This window comes from Scardinius erythrophthalmus (genome assembly GCF_964197995.2).
Source record: "Scardinius erythrophthalmus genome assembly, chromosome: 2".
In the NCBI taxonomy this organism is placed as follows: domain Eukaryota; kingdom Metazoa; phylum Chordata; class Actinopteri; order Cypriniformes; family Leuciscidae; genus Scardinius; species Scardinius erythrophthalmus.
Window position 1 is genome coordinate 7,929,221 of NC_138222.1, and position 15,917 is coordinate 7,945,137.

Here is a 15,917-nt window from a genome sequence, read left to right on the forward strand (position 1 = left end):
GCCATGAGCAAGGGAGGGCCTAATTAAAGGGAGTTAATTGGAATTCCATGCCTATGTGTGGTTTGTCGATGCAGCCGACAGGAAATATTACACGTGAGTGCGCTCACCGGAGACCTCACAAACACCCTTCAGCTGAACACACAGAAACAACAACACCAAACTCATGCTTACTCCATGTTTTCTTTCAGGTCTCAATACCCAGACTGGCCAATTTGTGATTTTTAGTGTGTTTACCTGTTTGTGAAGAGAGTCTATCTCTCGCTGGAGCCGTGTCGTGTTGTGTTTGTTCTTCTCTATCACCTCCTCTCTCTGTTTCAGGATCTCCTGAAGTCTGCTCAACTCCTTCTGCAGGGCCACAACCTCCTCTCTCCTAGACGGGACCTCCTGCATCTGCTCTGCGAGCTAAAACACACGCCACAGCCACACAATGACAATATTAAATGCATGTTAATAGTCAAGTAATGTGGATTTGGGCTGAGATTCCTTAGTGTTATGATTACTGGTAAGTATAGTGAAGCCATAGATCTAAGCTAAAAACTTCATATATATATATATACAACATTATTCCGCTTATTACATGGCTACCCAACAAATAAATCAATAATTTGACACTTTGATTGATTTAAAAACGTTTGTATTGCTTCCGCTAAATCCTGCGTCCATAGCAACGCTCTGTTTTTCATGGCAACGGTGTGTTATACTTCGCAGAAATAAGAAATAACAGACTGCATTCTACATTGGAATTCAACCAAGCCATGTAATATATATATATACAATACCAGTAAAAACTGGAATTATTACACGTTTTTTTGTTTGTTTCTGAAAGAAGTCTCTTATGCTCTCTAAGGCTGCATTTATTTGATTTAAAATACAGTAAAAACAGTAATATTGAGAAATATTATTACAATTTAAAATAACTGCTTTCTATTTTTAGTATATTTTAAAAAGTAATTTATTCCTGTGATGGCAAAGCTGAATTTTCAGCATCATTACTCCAGTCTTCAGTGTCACATGATCCTTTAAAAATCATTCTAATATGCTTCAATATGTTTGGGGTAAGTAAAAAAAAAACAAGAACAAAAAAACAAATAAACATTTATTCAGCAAGGACACATAAAATTGATCTAAAGTGACAGTAAAGACATTTATAATGTTACATAAGACTTCTAATTCAAATAAATTCTGTTCTTTTGAACTTTTTATTAATCAAAGAAAATGAAAAACCACAAGCATTTTACACATCAAAAACTGTTTCCAACATTCAAAATAATAAGAACAACTTTTTCCGAGGTAAATTCAAGGCTTATTCCTTACGGTTTCTTCCAAACTCAGTGAAAAGCAGAGAATATTTGTTTTCAATATGACTAATGACTAACTTTAAAAGTACACTTCAAGCTTTCTAAATACATATCTCTCATGTCTGTGTGGCAAGTCTTTATTGAGTTTCAGTTTCTTTTTGACGTGTTTCAGAAAGAAGTTTGCAAAAACTGAGACGGCAGAAAGTGCACCCTGTTTGTTTTCTTTATTTTACAAAAGCAGAGTATTTTAGTATTTAGTATTCTAATGAAACCTCTGCTTGCTCATGAAGTGGTTGCCAATACAACAGACTTTCAGATGCTGTAATAAAGTATGATAAACATTATTTTCATACACACATACACACACACACACACACACACACACGCACGCACGCACGCACGCACGCACGCACGCACGCACGCACGCACGCACGCACACACACACAAACAGAGTATTTAAGTATTTTGCTGCTAGGTGTACCAAAACAGGAATAAATTACATTTTATAATATATTCAAAAGAAAGCTTTAATTTAGATTGTAATAATATATCAGAATATTACGGTTTTTACTGTATTTTTGATATAAGATATTTCTTTCAAAAAAAGAAAAAAAAAATATTCAAAAGTTTAGTCCGGAAGGTAACATATATAGTAGATAATATATAATGCTCTGTGGAAAATATTTAAGCATGGCAAACTCTGTTAAATTCAGCTGAGATTACCTTTATTGACTTCTGATATAAGTATAATAAAGCCTTTATATATATATATATATATATATATATATATATATATATATATATATATATATATATATATATATATAATAAATATGGCCAGAAAAGGCAGGACAGCACAGAGGCCTGAGGGAATTCAGCATGAAGCACGGCTGTGGCACAGAGACATGCAGCCTGTCAAATTCATCCCTCTTTCATTAAATGTCTCTCTATAATCACGCACCATCACCTCTATAGTGCAAAAAGAGTACTCTCGTTCTCTTTCTCTCCGTGTCTGTCTCTTCAGCCGTCTGCTTGGATTAAAATGACATCTCCCCTTGAGTCTTAGGAAATGCCACATGAAGCAGTTACTAACAAACCTTCATGCAAGAGGAGGTGGAGCGGATTGAGGTGTGGTGGTGGGGGGGTTGGATGTGCCCTTCAGCAAAAATGAATTTTCCAATTGCAGTTAGTTCTGCCATGAATAAATAAACAAATGAATAATTGAGAGGGCAACATAAATAAATAACATCACAAACATTTCGCAGGCACTCATAAGTTCGGAAGATAACTGGGGCTGAATGCTAATGATAAAAACAGTACATGGAGCAGAATCCAATGCATTATTCACTGCACGCTCGCTCGCTCTGAAAAAAAAAAAAGTCAAAATAAATTAATAAATATGAAAAAGAAAATCTCTCAAAGAACTCAAAACATCCAGTCAGCACTGAAGTGACAGGTTTGTCCCATTTAAAACATCCAAGGACACTCTGCCAAACAAATAACTGACCAGTCAGAGATGTATAAATAAACCAGCACAGGCTTCTACTTCAACTGACAAGTTATGCAAAAGTTTGGCACACAGGGAAGAGGGAGACGTGCGGGCGTCAGGTCCATCTTTGTTGTGAGTGTGTGTGGACTGGACGGCCCGTGTCCTTGATCCTGTCCGCTTTTGGCTCACGGAGACCTTCAGATGCAGCCTTCTGATCGAAAGCCACATTTACTGTACACTGCAGGTCTTGATGCCCAATTCCAATATGTTGACTATATCTGATTTGTTTTGCTGACCAGTTTTGACCAGCTGATTTATACTATACACTCGGCGAAAAAACCCAAGGTAAGACATACAGACCCGGAAAAGCTTAGGCCGAAAAGGAAGTAAAAACGGCACGATTTGCAATGGACGCAGACTAAATAATATCATGGTTTGCTTTCTGCACCATCTTTAAAGATCAGCAAAACATTGAGTTGAGCCTTCATCCTCCATTGCGTCACTGAAAGAAGTCATGTGATCGTGGGTGGTGTCCACCTGAGTTGACATCATTTGCCACCGTCATTTTTTCAATGACTTACTTCAATCGGATTCATGTCAGATTTATTTCCACATATGCGGCCTAAAACTGAGAATATCGGAATCATGTGCTTTGGGTCATATCCGATCTGTGCCACATGGGTGGACAAAATCAAATTGGGTCACTTGAACCATGTAATGTAAATGGGGCCTATGAGTTATGTATATATATATATTATATACATGAGCTACATCACCAAAATAAATGAATAATCAACACTGATATGATTGATATGATCAAGGTAAAATGAAACAATGTTTACAAGCATGGCTTCTGCTTCTGGCACAGACCCTTTGGAGACTAAGTTGCAATACACTTAACATGCAGTGTGACCGACCACGTTTACTCACTGTAAAAATGATTTTTCAAAGTTGTAAACAAAACAAAGCTTATTGGAGGACTTTTTAAAAAAAAATATATATATATTTTCAGTTTTCTCTGATCAGTGTGTGAATTATGCAAGTATGCTGAGGTTAGCCTATAATAAAATAAGTCTTTATAAGTCTTAAAGGTATCGTAGCAAAAACCGCCTATTTAATTCTCAGAGTCAGAGAGAGGATACAAAAGTGGTCGTGACAAGATGGATTATGACTTTTTTGGTGTGAGAAAGCTTGATCAAAAGATTTCAGGTCAAAAGCACTTCTAACAGCCTTCTTAAATGTAAAGAATTTTAAGTAATGTACCAAGTAAAGGTTCAAGCGAGGCTCAATTTACAGGATCCGTAACAAATAATTTAACCTTGGCCAACAGTTAAAAAGTATAAAAATAAATAAAGAATAACCCACCTGTTGGGTTACTTACTAAATAAGACAAGCTATCTGGTTACTATCAGAGCAAAAACTTGTCTGAGAAAATGGAGGTTTGGTGTCAGTCAGATTAGAACAAAACTAATATATATTTTTTATTAAGGACACAAACAATTTATCGAAAGTGACAGTAAAGAGATTTATAATGTTACAAAAGATTTCAAATAAATACTGTTCTTTTGAACTTTCTGTTCATCAAAGAATCCTGAAAAATGTATCATGGTCTCCACAAAATATTAAGTAGCACAACTGTTTTAAACATTGATAATAATAAGACATGTTTCTTTAGCAGCAAATCAGCATAGAATCATTTCTGAAGGATCGTGTGACACTGAATACTAGAGGAATGATGCTGAAAATACAACTTTACTAGCCTGACTTCGTCATACTCATATTCTGGTCAGAATGTGAGTCTGATACCGCTCCATAGAGATTTGATTATGGGGCGTGTCTCAACCGAACTAGGAAAAAAAACCCTCTGCACTCAATTGGATAGACCTACAACCAATCAGAGCAACGGAGTAAATGACGCATGTCCTTCATTCATATTTTCAACCAACAAAATGTCGCGGGCGCGGCTCTCTGTTCCTCTTTTAAAATGAATGCGCTGTCGATATCTTCTATAACAGACGCGATGGCGGAATCTACACGTTTCATAAACAAAGTTCGGGAGGAGCACGTACAAATAATCAATCCAATATCAACTTGTCATCAAACAATACCATGTCTAACGTTACCGAGGAAGCATATTCACTCTGTCAACTTACCTAACACTCCTTGACAGTTTTTCAGCATCCCTCCACCACCCCGAATCCTCACTCTTGTCTTGTTCTCTCACAACCAGGAACACGGGGGGAGTATGGCTACCGAGCCCACAGCCCTCTCCTCGGACAGAACGTCATATAAGCATTTATTCTATCTTACTTATTTGTGTGAACTCGTGACATCTCATATAGCCTACGCATTTATTCTATCTGACTTATTTGTAAATGTGAACTCGTGAAATCTCAATTCTCCAGCTGCAGTCATCTTTGTTGTAAACTAATTCAAATCAAGCGCTCTTTGGTGACGTGAGTGATTACGTAACCGCAGACCATCTGTCCATCATCGATTAAAGCCCGCCCTGGCAATTTGATTGGCTCGGCCTTCTAGGAGCCGAGCATAATTACTCCTCAATGGATCGAGTCCAGACCGAACTTCCCGACCAAAAAATATTGTGGGCGGGGTTCGGGCTGGCACCCAGGCTACAACTTTACCATCAATTACATAAAAAAAAATAAATAGAAAACAGTTCTTTTAAATTGTAATAATATTTCACAATATGAAATGGTTTCCACTGTATTTGTTACTGCATTTATAAAAGCAGCTTTAGTGTGCATAAGAGTTTTTTTTTTTAAACACTAAAAAAAGTCATTCTGAACCCCAAACATTTGAAAGATAGTGTAGGTGACTATATTTTCAATATATGTATGCCTTAAAAAACTGACAAAATGTGAGTGGACCAAATGATTGACAGGTTTTCCTCACCTCCTCTTGTGTAGAGGTCAGTCTCTCCTGAGCGGCCCGCATGTCTGCCGTCAGTCTCTGAACCTCATCTCTATCGGACACCTACCACACAGACAGGTTTTACTCTACGGGAGCCTTACCAGACACAGTTTTACTGAAGTATGGACTCCTCTTCAACCAGCTGTTTGTGCATAGGAACAGAGATGCAAGATCTGTTATTGTAGGTCAGGTTGCATCATGCCGGTCAGTGGATGTGTTTATTGATGTGTAGATCATGGAGGCTGGAGAGGGTGTAGTATCAGGTAGTGTATCGATGCTCATCAGTCTTTAAGCTCTCTCTGATCTCTCTCTGATCTAGACCTGCTAGCGGCTTTCCTTGCACAACACATTATACTGCACTTGTTTATTCCAATTGAGCGGCAGACTGGATAAACAGTCAATAAAACTAGTTCAAAGTAAAACATGCAAAAGTAAAAAAGGCAGGTTCGTGGCAACAAGTATTGAAGAACTTCAAGTATTGAAGAAAGTGGTAAGCAGTAGCTGTTTGTGCTATATTTCACTTGAAACAGGCCTCGCAACAGAAGAGCCCTGGCCCCTGCCAACACGGAAATTACCAGGGGCTTGGGGCAAAACTGCCCCTCAAAAATCAAGATATATGAGGCAAAATGTCCCTATTTGAGTTCTTGTTTTTAATATTTGTATCAGGATATAGAGTGCCGTTTTCCCCAATATCAGCATGATTGCAAATGGTGTTGATTTTATACAACAGTTCAATAAACAAGAAGTTAATGTTAGGTGACTTTTAATTTTAGACTTAGAACCTGTTTTAAGCAACAAATCCACAGTAGAACCATTGTGCGTCTCTTAGCAGCTGAATGATTTTGCGTTTTGATGGAATCGTTTGACTGAATTAATGAATGAATGACTCAATGTTTAAGACTTTTTTTCTCCATAGTTTCATATATATATATATATATATATATATATATATATATATATATATATATATATATATATATATATATATATATATATATATATTGCACCTGCGATTGATAAAATCATACCTGAGGTCCACCATGCTTCAATAAATATTGTCCGCACATGCACAAGTGTCAATTGAACAAGACGTTATGAGATCGCTGAGGGGCTACTAAGAGTGTGACGAATGTTGAATGTTGATTTTGTTTTTGATCAAACAAATGCAACCTCGATGAGCATAAAAGAGTTATAGTACTTTATCTCTCAAGAATTCTGCTTCCTGTCTCAAAGCTTCCAGTGTGTCCTCGTGCTGACCAGGCTAAAAGACCCAGAACAGGCTTCAATTAAAAACAGCAGGGTTCAAAACAAAGAAAGAGAAAAAAAATCATCTTCCATTTCTATATGAGGACAGTACTGGAATATAATGTTCCATTCTTTCTGCCCTCCATGCTTTCTGGATGTAGGGCAAATTGACGATTTAAGGAAATGGTTCAATTTTTAGGGAGCGAGCAACAGCCTTTCTCACATTAACTGGCAAATTGGATAACGTGGGCTCAAACCACTTTGTCTGTTATTATTGGAAATGATTGTGGATTACACGTAATTATCTGCTAAAGTACCATTCCCCCCTTTATTCCAAACAGAATGATCCAACTTCAAATAAAATATGATTTTAGTGCATTTCTGTGAGTGTAAGCAGGATGTAAAGCAGAGAATAGACCGTCTACTCATATTGCCTACAGTAATCATAAAGGAAGAAGACACAACACAAATTCAAGCAGCAGGGGTCTATGGAGCATTTTGTCATGATTTGTGGTGAGTCAGGTTGGTATTTGGGGTCGTGCGAAGGGTATAAGCTTAAGTAATAAGTGAATTCCTTGAGTTTAAGAACAGTAAGGTCAATAACATGCATTTAGAAAATAGATTGGGTTAATTTACATTTCTTGCTGACATTAATGACTCTTTAATCAAAATCTAAATATACTTGAAACTAGGGCTGCACGATTTGGGGAAAATGTCATATTGCGACAATTGAGGTCAATATTGCGCTTGCGATATGCGATATAATAAACAAATGGTTTCATGAGTCAACTTGCTTGTTTCTCAAGGAAAATAAATGCACAGACAGATTAGAGATAATCTGCCTAAAGAAAAAAGTTCTTTAGTCAAGAGCAGTGAGTGTTTTTCTCTGTTCTTTGATTAACTTTAGCGACAGATATAATCAGTGGCTACTGTGTACTGTCCCTTTAAGACCAGCCGCTGCTGTCAGAGACGCGGATCTCATACGCGCCTCATTCTCTCACGAGTCACAACTCTTCATGTTCATCTTAAAACTACTCTTATGTTATGAAGATACTCGACAAAAAGACATTTTGGCATAATTGTGTGTGTTATTGTTTGTTCAAGCTCGAAAGAGAGCTGTATTCTGGCATGCTGTTTTGTGCGCACGCACGATATTAGCGCAAGTCTTTCTGTGTGTCACAGTCAGGACATTCAAAGGCAGCGCGTTCTTTTTTGTCTTATCGCGCATGAATGGTTTAAAAGCATTTGCATGAATAAGAGCGGGCACTAGCCAAAGGATTCCAAAAATTAACAGATGCTGCGTTAATTGCGTTAACAGCGCTAATTTGTTTATTTAATATAAAATCGCAGCATTTTGCGTCATCGCGTAGGCTTGACATCGCGATTGCGATATGATTAATCATGCAGCACTACTTGAAACTAAACTTTATGATTGAAAATACAGCTTTTGGTAACACTTTCTACAGACATTCTACAGACTATAAGTAACTTTGCAAGCACGTCAACTAATTCTACTAACCAAAACCCTAACCTAACAGTTTACTAAAACTCTAATGAGAGTTAGTTGCCTTGTACTTGCAAATTAATGAGATTTAGTTGACATGTAGTTGCAAAGTTACTTGTTATTGTTAGTGGAATGTCTAAAGTGGATTATAAGAATAAAGTGTTACCCATCTTAAAAAAATAAATAAAATAAAAACCTATGAAAAAAATCCCTGTCCTGTACGGAGCCCCTGAGGGGACCTTTGCAAAAAAATAAAAATAATACTGACTTTCACGTGCGCACGCAGAAGTTTCTCGTTACAATTTCCGGTTTGGTTATAGTGTCATTACTACAAATGTGGGAAAAGGGATGAGATGAGAGTGTGCTTGGAGCATGCCTCCAGAGATTTGTCTTATTAGAGGGAGTTTGCATTTGAGATTGTTTGTGGACTGTGCTTTACTGTAAGAAAAAAAAGCATGAATATCACATAGTAAATGAATATCAGGTCCCACATCATGGATTACATAATCAGAGAGTAGCCTATTTCTTTTCGTTTTGATTGTTTCGTTTAAAGACATTTCAAACTTTCTTCAGATGTATTTCTCATGTATGTGAGCCGGCATACACAGAGTTTTGGTTAATTTATGATGAGATGCGCTCCAGTTCACGTGCAATGCAAGTGACCGCGGTGCGCCTCCATGATTATATTGTCTGCCATATATTTGCTTCTCATTTATTAAATACAGGCAATTGGTTGATGAAAAATGTATTCAAATTAAGATACAATTTATACAAAACGAAATTCACTTTAAACAAAGGCTTTCTACAAAACAAAACTTAATGAAGTGGGAAACGCGAAAAGTTTCTCGTGCACACGCGAAAGTCAGTATTATTATATTTTTTTGCAAAGGTCCCCTCAGGGGCTCCGTAGTCCTGTGATTGTTAGCAAACTGAACAAAAACTCCAACTTACTGGCCATCATTAATCGACTGCATTTCTTCTGTTCCTTCCGCCTGTTAAAGATTGGAACTAAACTATTGTCTAGGTGCAAAATGATGATTTAAAAACCCTGTGCTCATGTACATTAAGCATGTTTTAAAGTGTGTGTGTGTGTGTGTGTGTGTGTGTGTGTGTGTGTGTGTGTGTGGAGGCGGAGCTGAAAAAGCTAATTTCCTTTGCTGGTCCACTGATTGGAGCTGTGCTTAATTGGTCCCCAGTGTGCTGATGTCTGAATGAGGAGAGGTCACGGGGTCACAGTCAGGCGACCTGTAGACCTCTAGCCACCCACTCGCCCCTGTTCTTTCTCATTTATTGCCTTCAGTCTTTCCTCTGGTCTCCATCACCTGCCCCCATCCTTAGCTTTACATCTATAATCTTACTCCTCTTCTACATTTTCCTCTTTAAATTTTGTATTTTGAGTAGGCTGTAAAAAGTTAACAGGTTAAAGCATGTATATTAATCAAATGTTGATTAATATACAGTACAACGCTCTTATTATTTTTTTTTAAATGCCATGAATGCATTTATTGAAATTATAACTGCTTCATTCTGTTTGTATGATTTCAAACTGATCCCACAAATCACACATGCATACTAAAGTCCTTCCGTTAAATATGTGAATTTAATGATTTTTTGACCTCTGAATGTTGACCTTTATCCATTAATTCTACTCTGTTTTTCTCCTCGTGTCGTTCCCCTGCCCTCACCGCTATATAAAGTGTGTGTACACATCACCTTCTCCTGCTGTAGTTTCAGGCTGCTGACGGCCCGGTCTCGGCTGTCCTGGGTCTGCTGGAGCTGTGTGTGTGCGTGCCGGAGGCTCTCTGAGACGGAGTACCATCGCTCTTTCCATTCCTTCAGCTCTTTCTCCTTCTGGTCAAATCCTCTCTGCAGCTCTGCAGTCAGCTCTTCCTGATGCCTGACCTACACACACATGCACAGGAAGCTTTATACATGCACGTACAGCGGCACCAAATCCTATTTGGAAAATGCATGAATGTCATCGGACTAGATACAAAAATATCAAACCGAGTACCAATTACTTTAACCCTATGAAGCCTACTCTATGATATTTGATATGCATATTGCTAAGTCTACTAAATTATCAATATGATCAAAACTTTGCTGAAAAACCTGTTGTACACAATCTACTACATCCCTTCGTTGTCAGATTGATAGCTTATAGTTTTTTAGTAACTAAAAGGTCTTTTAGTATCATTCTAAAACAGTCCACGTTCAGGTCGTGGTTCATGTGTCTTTTTGCTGTGAAAGTTTTACTGATTTTTATAAAGTAAATGTAAGAATAACTTTTATATTGCTATTTCATGATGAACACTTTCTGGACAGAAGCTACTTAGGGTCACTTGATTATCCATGCATTATTTTTTTTAGTAAAATCATGTTAAAATATGAGTATCAAATATGATTCTGAGGAATATTTATTTGTTCATGTCTCAATCCTCATTGTATTGCACTGCATTATTGTTTTAAAACTACAGAGCTTTGATCATAAAAATAAGCATTTAAATATTATCTAAATATTATTAAGCATTTATATATTATATTAGACATACTATTGGAAGATACAGAGTGACAACGATGCATTTTATGTACGGCAAGTAATCTGATAAACTGTTATAAAGATCTCATTGACTTACATTACAAGCTATCAGAATTTTCAAGCAAAACATTTTGCGCAATTAAGTTTGTTAGGTTTTAAATTATACAGGGTTTCCATATGTTCTGACCAATACATGACTATGTATTGACCATGACAGAGTGGATTTCTGCCTCCAGATTATTAATAAAAAAATAAAATAAAAAAAACACATCTACTCTATTGGAGCTCTATTTGGCCCTATGTGTTGACACATTGATCCATTGTGTTCATGTGGGCAAATCAAATTTGAATCTGGCTTGCAACATTTCCGGATATCATTCAACTTTGCCATGATTTCCTGCCCTATCTCTCACTGTCCGTACAAATAAAAGTATCAAAAAGGCCAACACACTGAGCTGAAGAGTTTAAGACAGCTGAGTACATCACAGCTTCAGCTCCAAAGATACAGAATCCTCAGTAAGAAGTTCTACATTTACACAAACCTTTTAATGAATGTCGCATCACTACGTGACTGACGTCCACACACAGATGAGAAGTGACCTTGTCTATCAGCTCTCAAACACATCTAGAATCTTCCAGTCTTCATAGACAGCCTCAAAGGGCCGTATGTATTTTATGAACCGACGGACTCCCGCGGTGAAAGGATCAGCGCATGAAAGTCTATGCGAATGAAATAAGTGTGAAAATATACTGCGGGCACCTCGGTGGACCCCTCTATTAATCAAGCTGTCTGCGTTGTGTTTGGAAAGTAATCTTGTCCGAGGAGCGGAGGAAAACGCAGCAGTAAGTGGCGGTTGGTCGCACTTTGAAGCAGCTGCTTTGCTAAGGTCCCAAAGCGCACGGAGGCCAAAGTGTAAAAACAAGAGAGACTGAGCGCTCGCCCTCAGGTTACCCTCCTCACGCTTACACGGGTCCAGCCTACCTAAGGCCAAAAGCATGCTTCCCTTTTCCTCGTCTCACAGACAGTCCTTGTGACGTACTTTTCGCCACTGATGTCCACACACCATCCGCATGCAGTCCAATTTTTGTGTCCGTTCGGACTTGTGTGAGGAAAACAATACACCTGTGCAAGTAAACTGAGCGCATGAAAAGAAAGGTGGACCAAATAAGTCCATCTGCGCTCAGGGTCAGTGGGTCAAAGTCAAAGGTGTGTGCGCTCAACTGTGCACAGGTGGAAAACAACCTTAACACTTCCTCTGTGTACTTCACCCTTCAGGGAAAGGATGGATTAGAATGGACAACTAGTCTTCCTACAACCAACTAGTCAGTTAGTGAGGTCGGCTAGTTTATAGTGCTTACTTAAGACCTGATTAGTTGACTAGTTAAAATTGAGTACAGGGACCCTCAGAGGACCGCAAGGGATCAGTGGAAAAGTTCAGAAAAAAATTGTGTAAAAAAGAATTAAATTAGTCAAATTTGATGTGTTTTTTTTATTATTAATATTATTATTATAACAACTTCATGAATTTTCAAACTGGTGTCCAGTAAAGGTTGAAAATGTTGTTAGGGGGATCCACATAATTAAATATATAATAAATTCAATTTTCCAAATTAAATATTATTTTATTCATTTTTCTTTCTAAAGACTGGTCAGAAATGATGAGATTAGCCATACTTATTTTATTCTATTGAGAGCTATAGTTTCTTTTTGGGTTTGTATATTAAACAGGGGTAAAAAGTACATTTATAAAAAAAAATAATAATATATTTATTTTAAGGTGTATAGTGTAATTATAAATACAGTGTAATTATACATTTAAGTACTGAGTAAAGTTAATTAACTACATGTACTTACTATAGGGTTAGAATTAGGGTCTGGATTAGGATTATAAATTATAGTAACTACATGTAACATGTTACATGGACACTGCAAAATAAAGTAAAATAAATTATACATATAGTATATCAAATTAAAAAATATAGTTATAATATAAAATATATAGTTATATAGTATAAAATATGTAGTTAATATATAAAATATATATATATATATAAAAAAAAAATATATATATACATATATATAATAAATATATAGTTTCCTTGATAATTTAGGAAGGGGGTCATCGTAAGAGAATCATTATATTTGGGGTTATCTATTAACTTAAAATATGTCGTTTTGCACGTCCGTTTTTTCAGAGCATCTTTTCAACAGTGGCCTGTTGAGCGTGACTGGCGTTAACTGTACCTCCTGATGGTGAGATCTGGCCTCTGCAGCACATTAATATTACATCTCATTTTAGGGCCAGTCATAATATTAGACGTTGTTTTGAGTGGAGCCATCGCTGGCGATTGTGTAGGCGTGTGTGTGGGGTCTCGGTGTTAAAAACACGTGCTGTTGCAGCTCTAATTCAAATTATGGCAAGGTTATGACTGGCACTTAACTGCGGTGAGGAAGACATTGCTTAGAAGCTAATAGGCAGTGGATTGTTGAGAGACCTTGTCCTTGAGTTTATCTTCTCTCAGTCGTTTCAGCTCCTCGGCCTTTACACAATCCTGCAGCAAGAGAGAGGGAGACATGAAGAGAACAGAGAGGTGCTGAGGGATGAATGCGTAAGAACAACAGCAAAAGAAAGTAAAGAAAATGCACAGTCCTTCAGAGTGTGTCCTAGAGAAGTTGATCTATCTGACCTCTGCCGCTTAGGTAAACTGCAGGAGAATGTAACAATGGCTTTTTGTTGTATTGTCTCCACTATCGTTCTTCTTTTGAAGGGAAAAACACACGTAAGGTCTCATGCAAGACATGAGTGTTGAACAAGTGCTGAAACACACATTTCACATTTATTTTCTGGCCATTTTTTAATAAAACTTCAAGTGCATATCCTGTGTTATGATGATTGGTTAAAAGTTGGATAGAACATGAAAACTAAGATACACAATGAAGCAATAGAATGTGACAAAATGGAAGGCCATCATTATAGGCTACACAACAAACTGAACTAAAACAAAACGCAACATACTAGAAAGCTACTATAAATGAATGTTACAAGGAGATGACAACTGCTAAACATAGCAGACAAAACAAAACAAAACGAAACAAAATGAAACAAAACAAAAAACACAAAATGAAACAAAACAAAAAACACAAAACAAAACAAAATGAAACAAAACAAGAAACACAAAACAAAACATAAAACAAGCCTTGAAATACACAAAAATAAATAAATATCAATGATTAATTTTGTCAATTAAATATTTAGACAAGTAAACCATCCCAATTTGAGGTAAAGATGTATCAGTTCACTGTAACACATCAGGCTTACTGTGAAAATTCAGTGCATTAATTGCAGTGACTAAATAACTGACTATATTTGTCCAATTTATTATGCATTCGTATAAAAAAATACAATTGTTGTTGTTATGAATGTAAAATCTGTGGTTTCATTTGTTGTCAATATTCCAAGGCAAGTTTCTCCCTACTGCTATTTGTGCCTTCTATTTGTGCCGAATTTGTGCGTTAAGAGGGAGCATGATTTTTATTTAATAATAGATAAATCAATTATTTATTATTTATAATAAATAAAAATGAATCAAATTAAACCATGATGCATTACATCATTGTGCAAAGAATCATAATCAAATGAATTACTTATATCTCATTTACTAAATTTGATCTTTTCTTTCAATATAATTTGAGAAAGACAACTTCAGACCTAAGATAGTCTTGCTCGGATTCTAGACGTCACTGAAAACAAACGGACTGCGAAAGCTCTCAACAGGCACTTGAAATGGCACTGAGTTCCACTGTTCGCAATACTTGTAGCATAAAAACATTCAATCTTAGGTTTGAAGGTCAAACTGAGAAATCAGACAGCAAAGTATGATCTCTGAGCATCCTCTCAACCAGTGTATTAACAATACCAACACAACTAAGCAGCAGATGTTCAGAGCTCAGGTGAGCTGAGGTAGAGAACGCAGATAATAAAGCAGCATGTCAATGTGGCGAACTGTTCTATTTGATCTCAGTGCGCATAACACGCTGCTGTTTTCTGAGGATTTGAGCACTATCAAGGGGACGAGGGCACAGCAAGAGTCTCAAGGATTTCAGAGACTCAGCAGGCCCAAACTTCTAAGACCCTTTTACTTTGAAAAAGAAATAAAAATAAGCAAAGAAAGAAGTATGAACTGCAAGTGGGAGGTACATCCTTACGTTTTCGCATGGCATGCGTATTAAGAACGGGTTTGCTGACCTCTCTCTCCTTTTCAAGCAGTGCCAGTGTCTTGTCAACCTCTCTTTGGAGTTCATCAATCTGCAGCACTTTCAGCCGATGCTCCTCTTCCTACACACACACACACATTTGAAGAAAGGCAACTGAAGGTGAGACACACAGGGAGGAAAGACTTCGTTAAAAGTGTCAAGTGGATGCCTTTGCATAATGCATATCACACCTTTGAGATGATCCATTAGCAGGTTGTGTTGTGGGAGCTGCTAAATAAGCTGACTTGACTTCTCAGAAAAGACACAATATCCTCACTTCTTTCTTTACGAGTGGACAGTGGATGAACAATCAAAGCCCGGTGGATTTAGATTAGCCCTAGTCATGAGGGGACCTTTAACCCCCGCCCCCCATCCGTTCCTTCTACCCAGACATTGATTTATAATTTTAATATCTCTAATTTCCACCGCAGCGGCGCTTTCCAAATGTCATTTTCCAATTTGTGTCAAACCGCGTGACCATTTTTCTTAATACGGCTTATGACAATCTCAGCGGCAGGGCGGATATGCAATTCAGATGGAGTGTCGTACAGGCACGGACGTAGCCGCCGCGGCCTGTTTGTGTGTTTATCATTATCAACAGTTCGACGTTTTGGGAGGGGGGCGCAGACTAAGGAGCAGTCTGTTTACGACAGAGG

At 37.3% G+C, this 15,917-nt stretch overlaps 1 protein-coding gene across 1 annotated transcript in view; it reads right to left on the reverse strand.

Moving 5' to 3' along the window:
- The window catches only part of pmfbp1 (polyamine modulated factor 1 binding protein 1), a gene marked incomplete at its 5' end in the record, with an annotated part of 101,838 nt that overhangs the window by 48,317 nt on the left and 37,604 nt on the right, over positions 1–15,917 (reverse strand). Inside the window, 5 exons of the mRNA XM_081358467.1 lie at positions 235–402; positions 5,701–5,781; positions 10,181–10,369; positions 13,503–13,559; positions 15,254–15,343. Coding sequence (XP_081214593.1) covers positions 235–402; positions 5,701–5,781; positions 10,181–10,369; positions 13,503–13,559; positions 15,254–15,343 — 585 coding nt within the window. The remainder of the gene's footprint in view (positions 1–234; positions 403–5,700; positions 5,782–10,180; positions 10,370–13,502; positions 13,560–15,253; positions 15,344–15,917) is intronic.